The sequence below is a fragment of the Indicator indicator genome, chromosome 1 (genome assembly GCF_027791375.1).
Source record: "Indicator indicator isolate 239-I01 chromosome 1, UM_Iind_1.1, whole genome shotgun sequence".
Taxonomy (NCBI): domain Eukaryota; kingdom Metazoa; phylum Chordata; class Aves; order Piciformes; family Indicatoridae; genus Indicator; species Indicator indicator.
Window position 1 is genome coordinate 113,032,306 of NC_072010.1, and position 26,724 is coordinate 113,059,029.

The 26,724-nt window shown below is 35.3% G+C and overlaps 1 protein-coding gene across 3 annotated transcripts in view; it reads left to right on the forward strand.

The window, feature by feature from the left end:
* ITSN1 (intersectin 1) overlaps nt 1-26,724 on the forward strand; it is a 102,081-nt gene that overhangs the window by 33,311 nt on the left and 42,046 nt on the right. For 2 of the 3 annotated variants that reach the window (XM_054400726.1, XM_054400742.1), the window contains exons 14-21: nt 1,362-1,449; nt 1,620-1,759; nt 10,874-10,998; nt 14,512-14,741; nt 16,102-16,223; nt 23,371-23,615; nt 25,290-25,449; nt 26,192-26,397. In XM_054400726.1, the coding sequence (XP_054256701.1) occupies nt 1,362-1,449; nt 1,620-1,759; nt 10,874-10,998; nt 14,512-14,741; nt 16,102-16,223; nt 23,371-23,615; nt 25,290-25,449; nt 26,192-26,397 (1,316 nt within the window). Of the gene's footprint in view, nt 1-1,361; nt 1,450-1,619; nt 1,760-10,873; nt 10,999-14,511; nt 14,742-16,101; nt 16,224-18,109; nt 18,125-23,370; nt 23,616-25,289; nt 25,450-26,191; nt 26,398-26,724 lie in introns of all 3 variants that reach the window. The other variant, XM_054400734.1, reaches the window with a different exon arrangement.

Consider the following 26,724-nt stretch of genomic DNA (forward strand, 5'->3'; position numbering starts at 1 on the left):
ATATCTGGCCTTCATGAGATCCTTGAAGGGCTGAAAAAGATTTGCTGATGCTATAGGCAGTGCAGCTGAACAGTGAGGGACAGATAGTCCTGATAGTCAAACGCATGGTTTTTCTGTGATACTTTGTGAATTTATGAAGTCCTTTACTCTGCTGTGTTTTGTTTTCTGGAACATAAAGAGATTACAGTACTGTGCAGTCATTGTATAATTATAAGATCAGAGATGAATGCCATGAGTGAAGTGGGATAACCACGAATTCATGTCAGTATAGTCAACCTTGTGTTCTTGTAAGAGAAAACCATCCCTTTTCTTGGACTCCCTCTGGTATTAAGTGATTAGGTGGCATTTATTCTTAGGATCGTTATTTGCAATCCTTCATGACAAATTGAAATTGTCAGATGGTTGGTTCCTCAAAATCCTGCAGTTCAAGACAACTGCTGAAACAGATTACATGCCTTGTCTGAAAGATCAGATGTTGACCCTCAGGCAGCTTTTACAAAATAAGCTGTTTCACCTCATGCTTCTAGAATGTTTTTTACAACTTGAAGTTGAAGGTCAAGGCTTCTGGAAGGTGGATGAAGTAGCAGAAAGAGCAAGAATTATGTAAAATCTCTATATATGTGTGATCCACCAAAGGAGGAATTTCTCATCTGCAGGGTCTCCTGTAATATAGTCTTGTGACTCTGTTGAAATTGAGAGAGATCATAATCCTCTTTCAAGAGTACTGAATTGAGAGATCTAGGACTCAGGTATTCTCCTCTGATAGAGCTTGTTTTGCATAGCTTTTGGGCAAAATTTACTCCTTTAAAGTGAAAGCCTTTATTTGCTCTTCTACTAAACTGTAGATCTTGGTCTTTCTATTCCTGATCAAAGTTTATATTAACTTATTAAAGTGAGAATTAAATGGTTAATCAGCTTTAACATTTCCTGATGTCTGTCCTTGTCTTTGTCCTGAATTTCAAGTAATTCCAAGCCAAATTATGTATTAAATGAGAATCAATTCTCAATTAATGTGCTTAAACAGGCTGCCCAGAGAGGTTGTGGAGTCTCCTTCTCTGCACGCATTCAAAACCAGCCTGGATGCACTCCTGTGTGGACTACCCTAGGTGATCCTGCTTTGGCAGGGGGATTGGACTCGATGATCTCGATGGAGCTTCCTTTCAACCTTTAATGTACTGTGATATGTCTAAGTGGTAGTGCCACACAGGTAGTGCTTAGATAATACCAATAATACATACTTTAGTGAGAGAAAAAGAGTAATTTCAGGAGAAATAAAATGAGAGGTCGTATTTCTAAGGTGATCCCTCACTCACCTTTTGGTCTGTTTCTTATTTTCTGTCTCCTTGTTGTCATCTCTTCAGGAATCACAGCAGATGCTTGGAAGGTTGATTCCAGAAAAGCAATTACTAAATGATCAGCTAAAGCAAGTTCAACAGAACAGTTTGCACAGTAAGTATATTTTTGTACATGTCTAAGTTTGTATATGGTGTGATGCTACACTGCACAGTGCACTCTAATTTCTTTTATGGTGTTGCAAGATGAATGCTGATAAATGTTGCTTTTTATGACCTAAAATCCTTTGTGTAAGAATACTTATTTGGCAATATGTTTAAAACCAGGAGATTCCCTTCTTACTATCAAAAGAGCCTTAGAAGCCAAGGAACTAGCACGTCAACAGCTTCGAGACCAGCTAGATGAAGTAGAAAAGGAAACCAGGGCTAAGCTTCAGGAAATTGATATTTTCAATAATCAGCTGAAGGTAATCCTAGACTTTTTAACCTTTTCTTCTAAATGTTCAGTTAGTTATTTTCTAACTTGATTATTAAAAGAATCTTCAAACAGAATGATTGATTTAGAATGCTGATTTCAGGAATATTCTCAAACCTGTTTTTTTAATTTTTGTTGTTGTTTTGGGTTGGATGGGAGTTTTTTGTTTGGTTTGGATTTTGGGGGTTTTTGGTTTGAACTTTTTGTAATTTTGTTTTGGGTTACGTTTTGGGGGTTAGTTGATTTTTGTTGTTGTTGTTGTTACTTTTAGGAAAATACTATGTAGCACCCAAACTCAGAGTTTAAGTAACTTTAACCTGCAGAATCTATTTAAGAATGAATTTGAGCTCTGATTCTGGATCCCTGATTGCATGTATGAGCTTGACATCAGAGAAGTGCAGGATTGTAGTAGGTCAGCAAGTCTGCTGGAATCAGTAATTCAAATTGAAGTCTTTAATAAAAAGAATTGATTTTTTACTGACACAGAATTTTTATTTGCTGTTTGTAAGCTCATACTTGTTCCTGAATGTAGTTATCTGTTGTTTGTGATTTCATGCTTTATTGATCAGTCTTTTGTTAAAAGTATGTGATTTTTGTTTATTTCTGCACAAGAAAATGACAGAAAATGCAGAAATCGGTAGACGAATTGTCCCTCAAAGAGAAATTATAAATCAGTGTTCAGTTACAAACTTGTAGCAGCATTCATTTTTTCATTTTTGAAGAAAATATTCCAATTCTAAAGCACTTTGTATGCTAATTCAAATATTTCAACTAATTTCTCCTGAAAGCTGACTAGAAAAATACTCAATTTCCTGTAAGGTATAAGAAATTGTGCTACAAGTGTTTTAGAAGGAAAAGTACTATGTTTGATACATTAATGTTTCTGTAGTTGTGTTGAAATTAGGTGGACGATGATTGCAGTGTGTGTGTTGGGATGGAAGGCTTGATTAAAGTTAAGCATCAAATAGCTTCTTTTAATATTAAAGTTACTAATAATGATAGGAAAAATTAAAAAGTGCAGACCATACCACTATCTGTTTCAATGTCCATTCAAAGATGACTTTCACGGCAGGAAACTATAATAGGGAGAGACCTTTTGAAGTGTTCTGCAGATAAATGTGACCAAAGATACTAATTCTAAAATTAGCATCAGCAATCAGTCTGATCATAAATGACCTAAACAGTTTATAAATGGGCAGAGAATTGAACAGTCTTAGTACTGTGACAGTAAAATCCCCCAAATCAAACAAACAAAATTCAATATTTTAAATATTGAAGAGCTCAATTTAGCAAATAAGATAGTGACAATTCAAAATTGAAGATACACTTTAAACAAAGATAGCAGTTTATCAGCATGTCTGCCTTCTATCCAAGAATATCTTGACTGGTTGTAAACTGTTTTGAAGTTTAATGGGAAAATTGATTTCTGTGTTCAAATTTTGAATGCTGAAAATGAGTTATGTGGACAGTTATTTGGGAAGACTTTAGCAAGCTTCCTCTGGTTTGAGGCTATTCCATCCTTCATTTCATGTGTAGAAGCAGTGCTTATTTGGAAGATAATTTTTTGATCCTGTATGTTGGCATTGTTAGCTTGCTGCAGCTTTGCTTTTTTTGGAAGGGACGTGTTTAAGAGGTGGGAGCTTAATTCAGAGAGAGTTTTATCATCCCCCTTTTGTAGTTTCACTAGATATGTAAGATGTATTTTGAACAGCCTGGATGATTTTATTACTAGATTTAAATATCTTCAAAGGCATATATACCTCTTTGGTTGACTTTGTATGGTATGGAATGGTTGTAGCACTCCCAGTGCCAGAGAGCTGCTGTGTGTGCAACAGTGATTTAATGGCTGTTGTTCTTGTGGAGAGAGCTCTCAAAACTTTACGCACAAAGCACGTGAAATCTTTCCTGAGACATGGTTTCATTAGGATTTGTGTGATGTGAAATTCCTGTTCTTAAATGAAGGCAGAACACACTTGTTGCTTAGGTAATACTACTGCTCAAAACAAAGTAGTCTAGGAACTTACATTATCAAATATTTTCAGGTAATCAAAAATTTGTGACAGCTTATAGGAACTGCCTCTGAAAATATGACCATTACATTTGAAATAGATAAAAAATGACTTGTAAATAGTTGCTAAATTAGTGGCTTCCCCTATAAAAGAACTTCATTTGGTGCTACAGTGCATTGCAATTTGTATAATTGTCAGGTGACTGCACAGTGCTCCAATTTAAATGTAAAACCTTTTCAAATAATGTATCAAAAATTCCACACATCTGAGCTCTAAATATAATAAAGGCTTCTTAACTTGTAAACTGAGGGAAAATATGTAAAGGTAAAAAAAGTGTACTTTAAAATTTTCTTTTTATTAAATAAATGTTAAAGCTCCTTTTGAAATCAGGACTATTTCTAAATTATCTTTTTAAACTGATAAACCTTTTGTGATGATGATCTCTCTGTGCTTTAGTATAGTGACTGGAAAATGAACATTTGACAGAGTGGCTTTTAGGATGGCAGCACCATAGCTGACACTGTCTTGTGCAGCTTTTGTTCTCTGACAAGTGATGAAGAGGCACTGGTATTTGCCTTGTCTTCTATAATACAACTAACTTCTGGATAAGAAGCAGAATGATGGGTTTTGGTTGCAAACTACAAGGGAAAAAAAAAAGCCTACTTAAATACTATTTATATACCATCTCAGTGAATTTTACACTGATTTCCTACGTGGAGAGATATTAATAAATGTCTTTTATTAGTCAAAATGCTTAATTTAATTAAAAAGAGAATGAAAATCATAAATATTTAAGCTGCTGCTCTATGAGTACAAGATGTATACCAAAAATTACTTTTTTTTTTTTTCAAATGCTTGAGAGATAGTGAAGTTGACAACATTAAATTACAGCCTTTTGCCATCATTGTTGAGCTGCATTCTTTATTGGCTATGAATATTGGTTGCATTATCTGCTGTATGAGTAAGTCTTTAGATTTTGCAAAACTCCATTTCTGATTAATTCTCTTGAAATAGGTTACACTTGATCTACTGATAGTGAATACATAAATATGCCACAACGGTACAAGATAAACAATTTAACTAGTATCTAGTGGGCCCTTTCATTGATTAAACCGAAAGGTTTACCCAGTATTCCAATCTATTTTAGGTTGCCTGTTGATTTGTTAACATCATAGTAACGTACACTGTATTGTACTGCATTTGCCTCCATATTATAGTTTTGTTCTGCATTTAGTGAATACATAAACCAACTCTTAAATTACCTCATCTCTGTGTCTTAACATATTAATGTGTTAATATCATATATGGCTGACTAGGGAAATAAATTAAACTCCCCCTTCCCATAGATCTTTTGTTATCCCCCAAAACAATTGATTTACATTTCTTCTGATTAGTCCTTTGGAACTCAAGTACTTTAGTTACTTTTGTTTCAGGTTAACATCTCAAGGAAATGCTGACAGAATTTTTTTTTTTCCCAAAACTTTCTGAGTATAATATTTCAGTACAGGTAGTTTTAAGTATCTTTATTGAGTTCTCTTAGGTAGAACTATATGGTTTCAGGAAATTCTTAGTACTTGGTTGTCAGAGAATTACGTACCTTAGCCTGTAGCTCATCAGATATTCTTTAAAATCTGAAGTGCTTTCTCAGAGAAGATAAGTCTTGAGAATTGTGCTGTATTTAACTATAGAGTGATTGAGTTTGAAAGAAGGTTGAAAGTTGGGCCACTTTTCTGTGTCCTGAATTTATACTTCAAGGAGTCTTACCTTCCATTACACATAAAAATCTTTACCTGGAAACTTAATTATTAAAATTGATACAACTATTAGTAAAATGTCACCAGGCACTTATTTATTTTCTCTACTTTATAAAATAAATCTGTAGGTTCTATATTAGATTTCCTATTTGTATATTTATAGTCATCTATAATTTATGAATTCTTTCTACATTCAGTGTGAAACTACATTTAGATGCTACAAGTCAGTCATTACACACTGTCAAATAAAGCAATAATAATTCTTAATACAGTTCTTGTCTCCAAAGACCCAATAATCATTTCATATAACATAAAAGAATCAAGTATTTAGAGCTTATCTATATTACTGTCCAGGAGAAGACAATTAAAAAATTAACGTTTTTGAAATACGTTAGTCTTGCTGAGAAGCTGTTTGGAGTGCCGGGATAAAGTGGTGAGCAAGTAGAAGTGGGTTCTTAAGAACGTTTTACATTTTGTGTTATGTTCCAGTTGTTGTCAGTCCCTGTCTAGTCAGTGTGCACTGGACAAGTCTTGCATATGAATGCCTGTTTACATTTGAGCATTTCTTTCTTCCAGTCAGTGGCAATAGAAGATGCAATGCTGCAGTGCCTGGCAGTTCTCCTGGGCTGCGTCAACTACTTAGACTCCTTTCTAAAGGTCTCCATGCCATACTCAGGCAGTACACAACTATCTCAATCTGAGTGATGAACCTCCTCCAGTTATGTGCTTCACTTTACCATGAACAGATGAGTTTTTAACTAAGTTAGTATTTAATAAGGGGTGCTAGCACTGAAACAGAACCAATGAGAAGAGTTTATAATTTGATTCTTTATCTAATTCATACTGCCTACGTGAGGATTGTGCCTTGAATTGCGTCTTGGGCAAAGTACTAGTTAGTTGTTTTTTGCTTTTGCTAATCTGATTTTAAGTTAATTGCCTGGTTTTGTCATGATGTTCAGAATTTTTGAAAAGAAAACACTTAAGTATTCCTGAACAGCACTGTAATTTGTGACCCCAGGTATGAGAGAAATGGCAATGCAATGCCTTTATCAAATCCCCCATAGCTCTAATGCAGGGTGAAAGGAGGAGCTGTCAAGCACAAAGCAGAAACAGGTTAGAACAGTATTAACTGTGGCAAAGCATCAGTGAGCACAGAACTGTAAGGTTCTTTCCTCTGCAATCAAATGTTCTAGTTTGTCTCAAGGGGAGATTTGATGGAAACCTTGTATTGTAACCCCTGAAGTATCCTAAGTTCTATTGTCTGTCTGTCAAAAGGCAAAATTTGGGCTTAAACAACTACGTTTCTAATGTTAAGGTTTTCATAGCAATATGACTTGTCTGTGTATAGTAACTATTTCTCTGCTGTATGAAACTCTTATTTTAGTTCAATATTATGTGGGTACCTAAATATGGCTATTGCAACATCTCAGAATTGTAATTGTTAATCTGTTTTTGAATTAAGTGGAAAGGTAACAATCTCTCTCTGCTACTGAGGTAAGACATGCTTTGTCCTGCACACCACAAACAAGCAAAGCATTGTCATGTCTTTGGAGTTAAAATATATAATTTGTAAATGTACAGCTTTTAAGTTGCTTGTGTCTGTAAAAGCTGAGTGTAGGATTGTGCTGGATATTCAGCTGGCATATGTTTCATTCCATTGACTGTTGAAGTGTTGCTATGATTTTGTTCAGCTAGTGTTCTATAGCAATGTGGGAGATGCTGATTCTTTCTGCCCCATGCTCCCACTGGTACATGGCAAAGCAACAGAGCATTTGTTTGTTGCATAAGATCCCCATCAAATCTTTAGTTCCTCTTGCCTAATGCAAAGAAGGATGTATATTAATTTTTATTAATTTTCTTTTTTCTATCTCCAAAAATTTTCTGTCCAGTGCTGGGTTACATTTTCCTAACTGTTACAGATACAACAGTTAAGAAAAATCTCTGGAGTAACACATTGGCTTAGCAGGGAAGGAATAATGTGTTAAATTTGCTATGGAAAACAAATGAAAGTTAGAATCTCAGGGACATTTTAGTAGAGCTGAGCATGTAGATATAAAATGCCAAAAAAAGCAACCATAATAATTTATTTGGACCACAGTTGGCAGCAGCACTTAACTGCTGTGATGCAGCAGTTAATGATTCTATTACATGTACTCAGTGTGAGAAACTGCTTGCTTCAGACAGACATGGAAGCATGACTCATAGCTACATTTCCCGAGTTTTCAGTTTGGCAGTAGAAGTGGCCTATATCATACGTTTAGTTGTCAGATAAACTTGCATGTCTAAATGGTAATTAAAAAACAAAGTTTGGGCTGGCCTTGTAGTGGAACATCTCATGGAAGTAGGTAATATTCGGCACACAGATGTCTTGCAAGCTGCAACTCATTTTTAGGTATTTGTAAATTCAGGAAGTTTTTCTGAAGGGATGAAAATACCAATACTCTGAATTAGCTATGGATTCTTCCTGATTCTCTGTCTGTGGATGAATTGAACCATTCTTGATACATTACAAATTTGTTGTTAACAAGTAAGCTAAGCTTAGATACTTCCACTTGGGTTGTTGTACTTAAAGCTTTTGAGATTTATTGGGTTTTTTTTGTTTAAATTTTGATAACTTGTGTACTGCTCAAACATCAGGCTTTGGGATAAAGATACAAAGGGGAATAAAAAGGCAGAGCACTATTTTCCAAATAGCTTGATATTTGGAAATATCAAGCAACAACAGGTTATCAAGATATTTGGAAATATCAAGATAACAACAGATTATCTTCAGTGTTGGCTTATTAAAAATGGTTATCACAGATCTGTCTCTTCAGTAGTAAGGGGAGGTCTCATTGGCCAGGACTCGGAATATTGAGCTTCTTGGCATACAAAGTTAAGTTACTGGAGAGCACATGAATACTCAGTAGAGCAAGTAGAACACCAAAAAATGTCTAAAAAGAAGCCTGTGCTAAAGCTGAACTAATTGTTGGAGTCAGAAACCTAAGTTTTGGATAGCAGTCTCTTTACCTAGAAAAGAGAAACATCTTGTTACAGACTCATGACTATTAGTCAAATTACGTGATACTTCAAAGAAGTAACGGTTTTATCTCAAAAGCTTTGTAGATATTTATTTTTACAGACTAAGTATCAAACTAAAAAAATTCATACTACTGTGTCCAGGTGGAAAACTGCTTTCAGCTGTGCCATCTTCTAACCCATGTCCTTTCAGACAAGTGCTTGTAAATCACGCTGCTGCTGATATTCTTATGGTTGTATATTTCTCCTTTGCACTTCTACATGTTTTTTGATACGTATATACAGATGTAGAGATGAGGTCTGTAATTCCTCCAAATAAGTGAATTTGAAACATGGGTCAAATCCTTTGTACCTCAGTATGTTACAAGTGTAACAACATTAAAGAATTAATAACAAAGTTACTGGAAATGACTGTTCACTCTAGTTAGCACTTCAGAAATTTATACTCTGATCAGAGGCCATCTCTCGCTCCAGGTGTAGGTGACCAGTTGTGTGTTCACTGCAATCTCCCAATCTCTTTATTTTCTCACTGTTCTTTGTAGGCTAGCAACTAAAACTCCTTTATGTTCAATACTGCTAATGTATTTCCTTTTTAGTTGGCCTTTTCCTTAGTCCAAAATACATCTGTGCATGAAAGCTTGTAACTATGGGCATTTGGGGTTTAAAACATTTCCCAAAGGCAATGTCTTGCCTGAATAGTTGTGGTGATTTTACAGTAGTTTCTTTTACATTCTGTAATACCCATTCTAGATCCTATCTACTAAACTTTAATGTGACTGTAGAAAGTAATGATGATCATAAAATATGATATTGCCCAAATTGCCTCTGTATTTCAGTGAGTTTCATGGCCTTAGCAGAGTTCTAATTAAAAGTTGTACAAGAACTGGATTCTCACTTTAATGAGGTTGAATTTAAAATTGAGGATCATTAAATGAAATGAGACTGAGAGCTAGGACGTGAAGTTCAACTTAACTTTTTTTAACTTTCATCCATGTATCAGGAATGTTTTTAATACCTTGCATAGATCATGGGCTACTCCCCTTTGTAATGTAGTTATTTTCACATCTTAAAATTTGATGCTGTGCAGTGTGCAGTCATTCAGCACTAATGCATATATTATTTTCACTACCTAAAATTTTTAGACATAGTGCAAGTACAGGCTGTAAATATACTTTCAACTTTTCAAACTTTTCAACTGTTAACTTTCAACTTTCAAAATTTAGCGAAGAAGTTACTAATAAGGTTGCTTATTAACTTACTGAAGCACTTCATTTTGGTCCTTTGAATCACTTTATATTTGGTTATGTTTTTGTTTATTTTGTAATTTTCTACATTTCAGTGCATGAGGATAGTTACATGAAGTCTTTACCTGGCTAATCTGTCATTGTGAATTTCTGGAAAACTATCCAAATGCTTTTATCTGTTTCAGTCCCTGAATGAGTTAAGATTAAGGATACAAGAACTAAAAAAAATTGCATATCGGTAGAAGTAGACATTATTAAGATACAGATTTATAAACAGTTTCCTGCCACAAACTACTTCTGCATCTTTTTGTCTGTACTATATTTTCATCAAAACAGTTTTTTTTAAGTGAAATATTTTCAATAAAAATTTCCTATTGTCATAGGTAAAGTTGTCTTTTTTCCCCCCTTGTAATGCTGAGGAGTTCAGATATGAAATTCTAGGTTATGCAGAGAGATTCCCGATAAAACCTGTATTTGTGTAATACAGAAAATTAATCTTGAGGGAAAGATGATGGTTTTATTATTATCTATGTTCTAAATGTTTCGGGCAAGCAATGTCCTTCCAGTTGATTGTATATAGATGAATACTCTCTGTGCCATGTGTTTTCCAAAGACATTGCTTAAGGAACTCAGTCCCCTGAGTACAAAACTGTTGTGAAGATTCTCTAGTAAAACACCATTAATTTATAAGTAAAAATGATTAAATGAAACAGGTGCTATTATGAGCAGCTCAGAAGTCAGAATTTTGTGTGGAAATTATGTGAATTCAGCAAACAACTTAAAATTTTGAGATTAAGTTTTGCTAAACTTTTGACAATTTTTTAGAGTACCATTTAAAAAATGCTTTCTTGTTTCTTAACTCTTTTAACATCTCAGGTTATATGAATAAAAATAGAATACAGTCAGTGGCTTATAGATCTTTAAAATCTGCCTTTAATTTCTTCAATTCATTTGGCAGTACTGTAAGTTTGAGCAGAGATACCCAACCATTTGCAAGTTTCACTTCTTCGCAATGAAATATGGTACCATTAGTTATGATTCACATTGTGTATGTTTACACATATTTTAATTTTGTCTCTAGGAGCTGAGAGAAGTTCATAACAAACAGCAACTACAAAAGCAAAAGAACTTGGAAGCTGAGAAGCTGAAACAGAAGGAACAAGATAGAAAGACAGTAGAACTGGAAAAGCAAAAAGAAGCTCAAAGGTAACAAACTGCTGTAATTTAAGCCCTTTTTGTAGAGGGGTGCTAGAGTGCAAAGCATTTTGCAAACGCGTAAAGAAACTTTGCATTCCCAGGAGTGTAATCTTCTCTCAAATAACGTTTCATTAAATGGCAAGAATACTCAAGGCCAAGTTTCATTTCAGTGCAGGTGATCACTTTTAAAACTGGGGGAATCTCTTCATTTATCCTTGAATAAGCAATATGATGTGGAGATGAGCTTCATCTGGCTGTGACTCTTAACTGTCAGAAATACATACAGATTTCAGCTATGTTACTTAAATGTGTAGTGTACTTCTACACCTAGAGAGGGGTTCTTAAACAGGGTAACTAAGTAGCTCTGTCTTTTATACTGTCATAAAATACTGAGCTAATATTTTCTGCTACACACTTGGACATTTGTTTTCTACAGATTTGTAATATATTAATGTAAAAAGAATGGCATATAGGCTAGCAAGCAATTCTATTCTGACATTGATTTATAAGTAGCTGTTTGATTTAATTTTTAGCTGTTGTGGGGTTTTTATACTCTTTAATGTAGACAGGTGTTGGTCACAGATTAAAAAAAGGCCTAGAAACAAGAGGTCTTAAATTATTTTTATATAGCATTATGGTGACTGTGACCTAAAATGAGTTGATAGCTTATGTTACTACTTGGCAATCCAAGTTGATTTTTCCATTTCAGGCAAAACCAAAACAAGGTCTCAGTGAAAACCCCGTCTTCAAACAGAAATATTATACAGAGAGAGAGTTATGTTTAGATACTTCAGAAATAGCAACCTTTCTGAGAAAACAGCTTTCTATCACTAAGAAATAATTACCCTAAACATGGTGATCAGGGGATCTGATCAATGTTTACAAATACCTAAATGGTGGGTCTCAAGAAGATGGGGCCAGTTTGTTGTTTCTGATGCCCAGTGATAGGATGAGGGGCAGTGCATGCAGATTGGAACACAGGAAGTTCCATCTCAACATGCAGAAAAAATTGTTGTGAGGGTGATGGAGCACTGAAACAGACTGCCCAGAGAGGTTGTGGAGTCTCCTGCTCTAGAGAGTTTTGAAACCTGCTTGGATGTGTTTCTGTGTGGCCTGCTCTAGGTGAACCAGCTTTAGCAGGGGGGTTGGACTAAATGATCTCCAGAGGTCCCTCCCAACCTCTACCACTTTGTGATTCTGTAACTATATTGGTACGTTTCTTGAAAACCAGAAAGCTGCTGAGGTACTGGAAGCATAGAAACACAAAAAGAGCAAACTTGGTTACTAAGAATGGAAAGACTTAATTACTCTACTAGAAACATAATTAAAAACTCAATTTCCCGTTGAAAACCCATCTGACTGAACTTGCCATCTGAGACACTGCTCAAAAGAAAATTGATCTCTGTGTGCCTATGTGGTGCAGCTTCAGTGTTGCTACAAAACTGCTGAGTAATTGGCTCTGAATGCTTTGCAAATGAACATGCAAAGAATAAGTTCAGCAATTAAAATATGAGGTTGTCAGAATAGTGAGTTTATTAACTTGCTTAGATTACTTTATAGCGAAGGCAGAAAAGAATGGCAGTGTTTCATGGAGGAACTGATATCCTTCACACTGGTGTCTTAACCTCTACTCATGGTTTAATGATGTGGGATATTGAATTGATGTCAGCAGTTTTATTGAGAACCAAAGATTATTTTGAGCTTGTGAGTTAGCTGCCATCTTAAACAGATACTGGGTATTTTGACACCTCTCAGAAAATATTCTTGTCAACTCAAAACTTATATTGATAGGGATGAGGATTTTGTCCTTTTATGCCAACCTAATGTTTGGAAAGTGAATTTTTCTCCTTAAGGATTTTGTTGAGGTCTATTTCCCACCCTTCCCCCCCAGTTTTTGGCTGGGAATTCATGTTGTCTTTGGACAAAATATGATATATATATATAGTAGGCTAGCTTGTGGTTATTTGTCCCTGAATAGATCATGGAACAAAATAAAGCACACTGATCATCTGTTATAGCCCTTTAGAATTATCTTTACTGGTGCATATTTTTTCTAGCAGTGAATTGGGTTGTCCTCTGTTGGAGGGAAAGGACTGGTTAACTTTCACAGTTGGGAGTGTGAAATTTTCTAAATAGGTCTGCAGGGATGCTGTATGAAACCTTCAGATATTTTCACTCCTTGCTCCTCAGTAGGAGCCTCAGGACTGCTATATTTTCTGATTACTACTATTTATTTAGTTAGTTATTTATTTATTTTCCTGATTTGGCTATTTTGAGTCTTACCTAGGGATGCTTGTGGCTTTCAGAAAATAAGGAGAACCAATTTGTTTGATCAGTATTGCTGACTGCTTCCTGCATTTTAGAACTGAAGTGAGTGCTGAGCAGACTGAAGTATGTAATTTACGGCTTATTGGGTTTTAGGGAAAGCATTATGTTAAAAATACGTTATCAAAAATGTCTGGTGATAGCCATAGCTGATATCTACAGGCTTAGATTAACTGAAAGGACTTGTGGGGTGAATGAAGATGGTAATTGGCAATACTGATATAATGGGATAGTTAGATTGCTTAAATTAGACTGCCTGGGAAGAGATTTTCAAAAGCAGCCTTTACAGTTACATGAGACTGAAGGGTTTATGTCTGTGCTCATAGATGCCAAGAAGTTTTGTCTCTTTAACCGGCATTTTTGTTTTCTCCTTTTCTTCCTTTTTTTTCCAAATGGTTCATCACTCAAACCAACTGCACAGTATTTATGTATCCCATGGGAAGCTATGAAAAGAGAATACACAAATACTGCTGAATCACCAAGTTGAGACTCAAATGTTGTGGTGTTGTTTTGCTGTTAAACTGAAAGAGTAAGATACTGAATGTTATCTAGCTCATAATTTTCAGTGTTGTGAGCAGAATAAGAGGCTGTTCTAAGATAACTATAAAGTTTCATACAATAATTGGAAATATACAGGTAAATATATTTATTTTCATGTCATTGTAGAGCAGAAGAGATCACAGCCTCAATGAAGAAGATAAAGTTTAGCATTTACAAACTTCTGAAGAACTGTGACAGGAAAAAATAACATTGAACGTTTTTTTCCCATCTTACATTCAGCTCCATAACGTAACAAGTTTATATTTTCTTTATGCTCAGGTTACTCTATACCTGGTGTTGTAAATATGTATGGGTTAAAGGGATGAGTCAAAATAAATTACGTTAACAACTCAAGGTAATGGAGGCCTGCACTTAGTAATAGATTACATGAAATAGCATTCTGTCACTTGTCTGAGAGTCACAGCTCACACTTTATGAACGCATGGAGTCATAGCAAGTCTGAGTATTTCTCCTTTGTCCTCTAGGAGTCATTGTGTAAGAAGATGCTGTGGAGTGGTTGATAACTCACCAAAATAAAGTTAACAGCTCTAACAGGGTAGGCAAAAGCCATAAAGAGTACAATATCACACACAAGGACAGTTGACTTCTGTGGTTTTTCATTTGACTGGCTTAAAAAACACCTTAATTGTCCAACAGGCGAATCCAGGAGCGGGATAAACAGCGGCTTGATCGAGCACAACCGGAAGAAGAACTTCAGTGGCAAAAAAAAAATCAGGAAGATGAAAAGCTAAAAAGGGAAGAAATACCCAAGAAGAAAGAAGGTGAGGATAAGGGGAAGCAAGAAATGCAAGAGAAACTGAGTACGCTTTTCCAGCCACCTCAAGAGGCAAGCAAGCCAGCAGTCCAGGCTCCTTGGTCAAATGCAGGTAGATTAAAAAAAAAAAAAATCAAGAAATGCTGTTGCAAATGCCTCTTGAACAGTTCTTTTCAGTTTTGTCTTCCCACTTCATACAGAAGAATATGATGTTTCCAGATTGGATTGCTAGTCATATTGAAGTAAATCATGTATGGATTGGAGCTCTAGGCTTCAAAAAGTTTTTCTTACAGGTCTCACTATTCTTCCCAAAGGTATGATGTTTAGCAGAGTGTAAAGTACAGTGCCAACTGAAGAGAGAATTTTATCTCTAAGTTGTGGAAACATCTTGATGCAAGATGTCAAAAAATATTTGTGTGTTTTTGTTTACATTTCTTACTTTGGGATGGAATATATGCCTTGAGATTTTTTTAGAGTAGTACCAATAGACCGTTTCGTTACACATTTTCCTCTTCCCCATGCACGTTGCTTACTGAACAACGTGACCTGAAGCTTAAGATTTAATTCCTCTTTTTTTCTGTGTGTGATCTCTCTCAGCTGAGAGCTTTTTCTTCTGCATTATAACCTGATTTTTGCTTGCGTTGGGAATCATTGTTCCCCCCTTGAGTGGCTTTGATACATACACAAGTGAACTATTTTGAAATATAATACTTGTTTAAATATTATATCAAAGGATGGTGTGCATAGAGCGGAAATTATCTTGTATCTTTTAGCTCAGATCTACAATTGACTTAATCTACTATATCCTCTTGTTAGATTTTATTTGTGCAGAGTAGCAGAAAGCACTTTTGTGATCAAACAGGCAAAATAGGAAGTACTTTTATACAAGAGCAATTTAGTTTATATATTTGCATTTTTTTCCTGTATTCTTCTTTTTCTAATAATTCATTTTTAGGGTGTAATTCTTTTAAAACATCTCCTCTAAGTCACCTCTTTTCAGCTAATCTCTATGTACTATGGCATTTTGAAACAGCTTTCTTGGAAATGTAGTCAGGCTTCAAATGAGCTGCTACGCATCGGGGTCTAAAAGTATTTGGGATACCATTGATATATGCAAGAACATCACTGTTTGAATTGAACCTATGGTTGATCAAATTTCACCTACATTTAGGAATCCTAACAGTTGCATATGTACATGATTCTTTTTACAAAGATAGTTGTTTATATCATAAAAGTTAAAATATAGTCATGTTTTACCTGGTGTTTAGAAGAGAAAATAGTAAGAAAATTGTATTTTAAATAATTCTTTTTCATGTTTCCCCTTATGTAAAAGGGGATGAGATGCTCCTTACAGATAATGTAGTGTTTGTTAATTCTTTGTCTCAAATTTCACCAAATTTTTCAAATATTTTAAACCAATGTGGTTTGATTTTATCTTTTCTCTTTGTGTTTTTTTTTTTTCCTTTGCTCAGAAAAAGCTCCTCTAACCATTTCTGCTCAGGAGGATGTAAAAATAGTGTACTATAGAGCACTGTATCCTTTTGAGTCAAGAAGCCACGATGAGATCACTATTCAGCCTGGAGATATAGTTATGGTAAGAACTGTAATATTACTTGAAAGAGTTACTTAAGGGTTTTAGAACTTGGCAGGATTTTTTACAGACTTGAGAAAACTGTTCTAGTGAATACTGGGATGATGTAATTTGACATAGTAAGCCTATTATAATAATGGATAACTTCTTACAGTTCATTGTAAGTGTAAAGTTTAAACATAATCTGAGTAGATTGTATCAGTTCTTAGTATGCTGAGCTGTGAGTCAACGTGTTTTAAAATGTTCCTATATCTCAATGAGAGGTTTCTTGACTTCCAAGGTACCTAGGGATTAAAGTTACTGTTACTTTCTATTAAGAGTGGTCTGTTATGTGTGGAATCAAAACCTGGCTTTGATAAATAATGTTTTTAATAGGAAATTGACCTTTTTATAAGAATAATACAAGAGCAGTGTGACATTTTTAATTTGGAAAATTGCTTGTATTAAGAGTATATGATGTCTAGTGTAATACTGTGTGAAATCAAAAGGGATACACTTCTGTCCTGAACATTCTATAAACATTTTATGATCACATAAACATAGTCTTTCTACTGTGGTGAAACTGCTTCAGTAATACTGGACATTTTTTATATAACTCTTTTTGTGACAGTTTTTGACATAATGATGTAGTACAACTGTAACTTGAAATTGTTTGTATGATAATTTACTCCTTAAAAGAACTAGATAACTATTTTGTGAGATAGTTTTATATTTATTTTAAAGAGGATACACAGTAGATAAAATGTAATTTCTAAAAATGGAAACTTCAAAAGAGAAAAATTTGGTTGCAGGTGTGTTGATACAGAGTAATTTCTTTTTTTTTTTTAAAGTAGATGATGAAATACAAGCATATGGTTAGCCTCTAACTCTAAAACAATATTCTGCCTTTGTCTTTAATGATCTCTAAAATTTTAATAGCTCCAGTTATTAAATGTGTGTATTAATATGAATGCATTACTAATGTGATCTTAACACGTGTATGTCTATTCATAACAAAAATTCCTACTGTAACTATTAAGTGATAACTGGTTCATTGTTGGAAAATATATTTATTATAGCATTTCCACTCAACAAAATAGGTTTTAAGAGCTATGGTATTTTGGCACAGTTTAGTAAGAATGGGTTTGAAAAAAAGCTCTTATAAGCTTTAATAAAAATTTGTTGAAAAGCATATATTCTGGGGAGATGAACCTTCATCTCTCAGCCTTTTTGGTTGCTGGTTGGTTTGTTGTTTTTTTTTTTTGCAGTTGATTCATCTGTGTCACACTGATGTGGTTGTGACACTGAAGTCTGCTTTTGGGAAATAAAAGGCGAGCCCTGGATTAGTAGCACTACTGAATGACTGGGAAGAGGCCCAGTGCCACTCTGAATAACAATGCAGTGTGTTGCTATTCTGCATCAACAAATAGTATTTGTCAGTCAAATGTTAAATGAGAAAGGGTACAGGTTTATGGATCCCCTCAGGCTATTGGAAAATGCTGTGTTGTCTTGCTTTCTTTGGGATATAGATGGTAGCCTAGGCCTGCAAGTAAACTTGTTTTTTGGTTTGGATTTATTTTTTTTCAGCTTCTGGAATAGTGATCACTGTTAGGAAGAATTGCAGCAAAATAACATTTTTGCAAATAGTGTATGACCTTAAGGAGCACTTCACATGTTTTAAATAGACTTTGAGGTAGTCTGAGTCTTTCTATATGTTGCTTTTGGACTTACCCTACGAATTTAACTTAGTTTTGACAATAATTAAACCTGATGGCTGAATCCTGTGGGATTTATTTCCTACTCTGTAGTTATTGCTTAAATAGGCTACTCTTAGAAAAGTTAATATAAGACACTTCTGTGAAATGTGTTATAATTCTGCCTTGCTTTAAATCATTGCTTTCCTGATGGAGGTTAAAAGGGAATGGGTAAGTGTGCTGTATGACTGTTAGGAAGTCTATGCAATTTAGTAATTTTTCATAAATACAGGTTTTGTTACCACGTATTTTACTTGTTTTTGAATTCACCTTGGGTAAAATTAACAAACTAGCTCACCCTCTCAAAAGTAATTTAAATGTAATGAACCAGAACTTACTTTTGATAGTGAGCGTTTGGATTTTCAGACTCTTCTCTGTCCTTAAGTGTTTGTCATGTCCTGTGGTTCCAAAAGGTTTGAGTTGGTTATGTGTTTTGGAAAGTCATAATTTACAAGCTTACATGTTAAAGTGTGTCTAATTAATGACATAAATGCAACTCTGTAGTTAAGGTGACCCTATACAGTTAGGAGTTACTGTGTACAACAAAATAACTATTGCTTAGAATAACTGTGTTTCAGCATAGGCAAATTAACTGTGTTTGAGCATAGGCAAATTTAGCATCTCAGCATCTTAATGCTTACAAGTGGCTTTATACATTCAGGCTTGTTCAGTCACATCTTATAATCATAGAGCTGTACAGCAGATACCACCCAAACTGTAACTGCCACGTGCGAAAAACCTGCCTGAGGCTCAGATCTGTTGACTGTGCACATGGCAACCGGGCCTAAATCTTGGACGTAAATAGGACTGCAGAATTCATTATGTCAGAATGACCTGTGGCTTTAATAGATGTATAGCTTGTAAATAGGTTTTACAACAGTGTAATGCATTTTTACACTGTGCATGAATCTTGAGATGTGTCTGGTGGAAATAAGGGAGAAGGATGAGGGTTTATTCTGAAAGGAAAAGTATTTGCAAATTTCAGGAGGGCTTTCTTCTGCCTGACTTTCCTGTGTGTGTTAGTTACCTGTAGCACTGATGTGTAATCATGTGTAATGATTTAGAGAATATGTACATGTAGGCCATGTTTTTTTAATTCTTCCACCTTTTAATTACGGGATTTTTATATTTTCTCTCAACTTGGATTTCTGCTTTCTTTGCTTCTTACCTTTCTATGTACTTGAAGTTTTTGTCACTGTAAGCTAAATTGATTTATAATCCTAATCAAGCTTTTGTCTGAGAGCAAATATTTTGAGCCAAGAAGCCACGACTCTTTCAGAGCTCCATCTGTTCAAGAAGTTAAAGTGCTATTGTGTGTGAATTTATATATACAATGTATGAAATTCTTTTCCTTTGGATAGCTCTCTTGCAAAGCAAGTCCAGTTGGCATTTGCTGCTGTTAGGATTCAGCTTGAAGTAAATAAATGGATTCTATTATTGCTGATAATGTTTTACACAATACAACTTGTTTAAATAAACTTCAGTAATTCACCTGCATTTCACTGAATTATGTTTAACTGATAGCAGGAGAACCTAAATTAAGTATGAAATTCTTAAAGAGACTTGCATGGAAAGTTTAAAACATCATGATACCTCATCACTTTGTGAGAGTTAGAATGGTTGGTATTGTATTAGACAGAGACAGCCTCCTTGTGTAAAGTTTCTGTGTAGGTGTAATCAGCATATGGCCTCTCATGCAGAGCTTATTTTCAACATTGTAAACAGGAATTTCAGCAGTCTCAAAATATCTAAATCAAAATCCCACAAAGGAGAAAGATTTTAAACTGTCATTTTAATGGATAGGTAGCTGAACAAAACAGACCATGGTACTCTGTTTAACATGAATTAATTAATATTTGTGAGAATATTGGGGTTTGATTTTGCATATAGAGTGAATATGTACCATAAAGCAGGGCATCTCTTTTTGTGTGCATGCCCTGGTAGTGATACACATGTCAGGTCAAAGTGGAGCATGCCACTGCAAAGCCAGCCCTTCTAGTGACAGATTAACAGGACCTACTGCTTTTGCTGCTTAAGAGTTCTGTTGTTGTTACTCCTGTCACTTGTGTTCAGTTGCTGGAGCTAAGTAGTTGTGAGCTGTAACTCTAAATTATGGTTGAATAATAAATAAATAAATAAAAATCCACATACACTATAATTAATTATTCAGGTGTTCATTTAAAGCTTAGTTGTACTTTCGAAAAAATAGTCCAGCATAGTTTATTTGTTGTGGTGACTTGGGTATGGTGGGTGTTAAAAATACAAGAAATTAGAGCAAATTAATTTAAAAAAGGTTCGTATTATTTTAAGTTCCAGTGCTGCACTATAAAAACAGATGCAAATTATATTGTAGTTGAATAACTGGGAAACCAGATTTTTTTTTGTGAATTATAGAGTAAAAATTATCCATTAAAGTGCCTTTTCATGAGTATACATAGACAACTTAATTGGGGGGAATAAGCATAAATTTGAGTACCCTGACTGGCTGATTTATGAATTAATCTAACTTAAAACTGTCTTCTAAGGAGACATTAAATCAGTCAGTTTTAAAACCCTTTGCTAGTTGTTGATTTATGGTTGGTTGGTTTGTTTTTTTTCTCTGCTTGTACAAAACCTCTTTTTGTCCCTGAAAAATCAGAGTGGTTTCTATAAGACTGTGATTCATTTAAAAAATTCCCTTTTTAGAACATCACCGTAGCAGATTTCTGGCTTTTCCATCCTGCTTCTTTTGTACATTAGTGATTCTAATTACTACCTTACCAATTGAATGAGACTAGAAACTATGTGACTCTTACCACTGTTCAGAATATTCAGCTTGGCATCAGGTACTGATAGTCCGTTTTGCCTCTCTCTCCCACGATTCACCCTCTGCTGTGACCTCCCATCACTCATACTGCTGCTTTATCAACACCGTTCAGTGCTGCAGTGGAAATTTTGCTCTGCACTGCAGTAAAACCACATTGAACCAGTCAAGCATGTAGTCCATTTATTTCAGGGTTTGCTTTGACCTCTTAGGGACTGAAACAGAAGACGGACCCATCAAAAAGCAGAAATAATGGATTGTTTTGCACCAGAAGAGGGGTGTGGGGTACAAATTACAATAGGAGGCAGTCAAAGAGTCAACAACTAGCCTAAGGCAAAGCAATCTATCAGCAGCTCAAATTAGTAGTCCGGGAACAATCAGAGGCAGAAGCTTTGCTGCTTTGGTTTCAATCACTTCTAGGCAAAAGAATGGTCCCACATTTAATCTGGAGTGACTAGTGTGCACCGTTCCAACAAATAATTTTTTACCACTAATTTTTTCTTTTTCTCCAAAGAAGCATCCAATTGGGCTATTTTTGTTAAAATTGGTAAGAATGAATTCATAGGTGTGTTTCCAGCTGCAGAACCAACTAGCTGGAGATGCTACTATGTGCTGGCTTTGTATAATGTCATATATGAAAAATTCCTTTGAAAAGGATAGTATTTCTTATACTTCAGTTCATGAAACATTGTTATCAACAAATCCCTCACACTGATAATGGATTTTTAGGAAATAGTAACAGGTGATTTAAGCATCTCTGGCTGCTGTACCACTTAGCAGCCACAGCCGGCTCTTGAGCTACACTGTCATTGGTAACTTACACATTTTGAAATACTGATTGCTACTGGCCTAAAGACAGGAGAGAAACTGTTGCTGAAAAATAACCACAGTGTAGGATTGGTCTTCTGACTTTTCATTACTGGCCTGGATTTACTGCTGGTTTGACCACTGCTGGGGAATCTGCAGCAGGCAGATTGTTGAACAGAGTGGCTGTTGTTTACATGTCAAAGGTGCAAACCCTATTCATGTGTAGGGCTTTTCTTGAAAACTTGAGGTTCTTTTAACCTATCAAATAGATTAGATAGCTAGAGCACCAAATTTATGAAATTTTTTACTGGGTATAGTTACTGCATTTCTTGTTTGTTTGAAAGGTTTTCTGCAATTGACGTTGCCTTGGAGGTATTTAGCTCACCATATCAATTTCTTCTGCAATTCTTGCTGGATGTGGTTAGCAGTGATTCACAGAATTTGAACTGGCTGTGTTTGCTGAAATAGCAGACTGAGACAATAGTCTTATCAGTAGAGCTAAGTTAAGAGAAGAGAAGAGTTAACAGAAAAATGTGAAATTTCCACAATTGTAGCTTAATGTGATTACAATAACAACTAAGAATTAAACTACAGCTGTAAGAATAGCTCTGTTTCATCCTGTTCCTTACAGCTTGACAAAGATATCAGAGTGCGGGGTGAGAGTTCTATATGAGAACTTACCATGGAATGTTTTGTATAAATACATTTGCAAATTTGTTGATTTGTTTTGAATTGTTTTGTAAGGAAAATTTGTCACTAGAGATTCATGTTCACAACGGATACAGAGGAGTCCTGTGAAACTTTATTTAAATAAAAGGACAGTCCACAGGGCAGATCCCTGTGGGGTCTCTCAAATTGCTGGAAGGTACAGCTTCCAATTTATCCTAAATTCCCAGATGCCAGATTCCCTCTCTTTTTTCCCATTGGCTGAGTTACTCGGAGTTTACAGTCTTCCCGATCAGCCTACGTGTGTCCCCCTTTACATGTTCATCACTTCTCTGGGTGGAGAAATTAATATTCAGTAGCCTATTAAGCCTGCACTCTGTCCTAAAAGTTCAGAAGTTCAGGCTGTGTTCAGTGTCTGCTATCTTTGGGGAGCACTCTGCTGATTTACAGCAAGACCCCAGGTGAGGCACTTAGCAGAGGGCCTTTGTGATGGTGGACTGCCTGGTTCGTTCTTTGTTATCTCAACTCCCTCTAGCCGACTCTTCATTTGTAAAGACACTGTTCACCTTGATCTTATCAGTTTGATGGGTGTTGTTCCTAATATGCTGTGGGGTTTTGTTGTGTTCTCTGCATGAGATGATCTAGGAAAACTTTTTTTTAAACTGCATTTTGTCTTAGTTAAACCAGAAATATCAACGTTTGCAGGATTTCTCTAGAACTCACTTTTCCCAAGTCTGTGGCAGACTTTTAACTAACTGCTTAAACACCTATGCTTACATATGCATTAGGAACGAAATAAAACTTTTTAACCTTATCACTAAGAAATACTTGTGGTCTCAGCAGGGGGTGGGGTTGGGGGGGTAAAGAAGAAGAAAAAAAATTGCCAAGCACTATTGTGTTGCAAAAAGTTCTTTTATCTATTAACACACCATAGAAGGAATAGCTGTCAACATAGTCCTCCAAAAGTAAATCAAATAGGAACAACAGAATTCTGCCTAGGTGGAATTTATATCTGTAATGAAGATGTCATGTCTCTGTAACTAGAGAAAGTTAATTACTGTGGATGAGATGGATTGTTTTAAGGGAAAATTCATTTTTGTGCTATGTTTCTTAACTTTATAACTTAATGTATTTTCTACAGGTGGATGAAAGCCAGACTGGAGAACCAGGGTGGCTTGGTGGAGAATTGAAGGGGAAGACTGGATGGTTCCCTGCAAACTATGCAGAGAAAATTCCCGAAAATGAAGTTCCAGCTTCTGTAAAGCCAGCTGTTGAGGCAGCGGCTGCACCTAAAGTTTCTGTGCATGAAACCACTACATCTCTAGGAACTCCTTCTTCTACAGAGAGTACTACAACTGCCAATAACTGGGCAGACTTCAGTTCAACGTATGTTTGGGTGGTGATTGTCACGCTAAACGTGGTGGAGTCTTTTTTTAATCATTTTGACCGTGACGGCAGTTAACATAGAGTATTAAGACTGCAAAACAAAAATAGCTTATTTAAAGTAAAATATTTTTTTTCTGTAGTAAATAGTTGAAATCTCAGCCTTGTGGTACTTTAGCCATGCTCCTATCATGTCTGCCTGAGCAGTACAGAAGGACACATCACAAATAGGAGACATTCCTAAGTGAGGATGTAGAAATCCCATGTGTTTATCTTCTTTTAAAGTAGTTGACACCAATCCTCATTTAAGATTTCCAACTTGGATTATGCAAAATGTGTTAATGACAGAGTTAAAATGAAAAGATGATTCATAATTCCTTATCATAACATGAATAAATATATGATACAAGTAGAACATGTGCCCTTCCCTCAATGTGTTCTTAACATGTTCTGTGCAGTGTTATCAAGCCCATTTAAATGGGGACAATTGCTTATTTGTCTTGTCTTTTGATAATGTCATACATATTTATAAATGAAGATCTACGTGTCGTAGTGCAATATTGCAGGACATAATATGTTCTGGTTTAAAATTTTTATCAAATAGGTCACAGTAGCTTTCCAGTTATTTAGTCTCTTTCTGTTTTACCAGCCATTTTACTGGGAGGGATGTTGGAGGGTGAGTGAGCCTAAATCTTGAGCTTCCTGAAGATACCTGACACATACTGGATTTTATCATTTTGAATAAATCATAGTTTTGACAAACCTGTTTCTGCCCTAGGTGGATAAGGCATGCTTTCATGCTTTTCATAAAAAATAATATTCAGCTTCAATTGAAAGAGAGTCCCAATTAATACTAATAATACTGTCCTTGATACGATACAAGGCTTAGGGATAGTTATGTAGCCTTTGGACACTATTACAATCTAGGTGGACAACAACTGATTATTTCAACTAATGGAACAATCAACAGGGGAAGGTTTAAGATAGATTCTTTGTTTACATTCATGAAGTGTAGAGGATTTTGTTCATTTAAGTGGGTATTTGGAGGCAGAAATATGGATTATGAGATTTAGTGGGCATTTTAAAACACAACAGGTAATATACAAAGGATAAGAGATTGTGTAAAACTCATTGAAAAGAAGTCAGTAGGAAATAATTTTAAGCACAAGAAAAAAACATAAGGTTTTGAATGTGAAGCAGTGAAATTATATATAAGGGAAGGGGATGTGAGAGGTCAGTGATGTGCAGGTACAATGATTTCAAAGAGTTTTAAAGAGAATGATGATTTATTTTACTTTATTTCTAAGTTACCTCTTTCCACTGTGTTTAATGAAGACTGCACTACTTGAACTTTTCTGTTGCAGTGGGGCACTATTAAGAAACAAAACTAAATTACCGGAACAGCTGGCCTTAAGTAACAAAAGCAAGCAACTGTTTTTAGAGATTGCCTTTTTAAGATAAATTTATTTGGCCTATTGGTTTGATGGCACTTCTTCCACCTGAGAGTTAACAATACTCATAGAATATTTAATTCAAAGAAATTAACCTAGAATGTAGAATTTTTTTCCTGCACAATCTTCTTGCATGAATGTTTTGTATTCAGTTTAAAACAGTAGGACTGGCTTATGGCTTCCCTTTTTTTTTTTTTTTTTTTTTTTTTTTTTTTTTTTTTCCCAGATGGCCAGCAAACACTAGTGAGAAACCAGAGACTGATAACTGGGATGCCTGGGCAGCTCAGCCGTCTTTGACTGTTCCCAGTGCAGGACAGCTGCGGCAGCGATCAGCCTTCACTCCTGCCACTGTTACAGGTTCATCTCCCTCTCCTGTGTTGGGTCAGGTGAGCACCTATATTCCATTAAAACTGTTCTGACTGTGCACAAATGTTTGGAAAGCAAAGGGTGAACACTGATCATATATAAAAAGCAGTTCCCTGAGATAGGTGAGCTATTTCAGTTTTGAGTGATGAACAGGTAATATACATCTGTTTGCAAAATCCCTGGTAGAGATTAATATGAAGCAGTTTTTGTTCTGCTATTCTTGCTGGCTTTTTTAGACTTTAATGCTCTAGTCCAAATAGTTTGGCAGGATGCCAGTTTTGGTCACTTCCTTGGAGCTTTCCTGAATCACATGATCATAACCTTCACTCCAAAGTAGATTATGCAGTTAAGTGGAATAGCAGCGGCAGAGCTTAACATCAGATGAATTCTGTCCATCTGTTCTGGCATTTCCTTTTCCTTAGGTGAACCAACGTACTGTTCGTTTGGGCTAATGTGTTCTGAAAAGTGCAGTTATCTTAGTGTCCTGGAGATAAAAGAAGTTGGAATGTGCAGTGCAGTAAAGCATCATTTTCCATAAAGTTTACATCCTGTCAAAATAGTTTCATGAAGGTTAAATTGTTTCTGGTTCTACTTTGTAAGTTTAACTTTGCTGGGTAGGGTTAAGAGAGAGTGTGTATTTTGTTGTTACAGAGTTAACATCAGAATAAAATTCTTTAAGCAGCTTTCTTTTTGAAAAGTGGTGTATGATGGACTTGTCTCTCTTTTTTTCTTCTTTTTTTTTTTTTTGTTTAATTACATCAGGGTGAAAAAGTGGAGGGTCTTCAAGCACAGGCTTTGTATCCTTGGAGAGCAAAAAAAGACAACCACCTAAATTTCAACAAGAATGACATCATCACAGTTTTGGAGCAGCAAGATATGTGGTGGTTTGGAGAGGTTCAAGGACAAAAAGGGTGGTTTCCTAAATCATATGTGAAGCTTATTTCAGGCCCCATTAGGAAGTCAACGAGGTATTTTATTTGCTTCTACCATAATTCACTACTGTCGTGTAATAGTTAAATATAAAGAGTTGCATACTTCAATTTTAAAATTTAAAAACCGCTCTAGTGGTTTGGTATTTATTTATTTATATATTTAAATTTTATTTTTACTCTTCTCTGGGGCATTTTGACTTTTCTCCAAAGCAAAAGAGTGTACCTCGACACATAATCATTATAATTTATTTTAAAGAGTGAAACAAATAAAAATCTGGTTCTTTGTAGTGTGAAGGCAACATTAACATTAGTAATGCAAATAAGAATGATTTTAAATATTTGTTTGTGTTTTTCCTGAGGGAG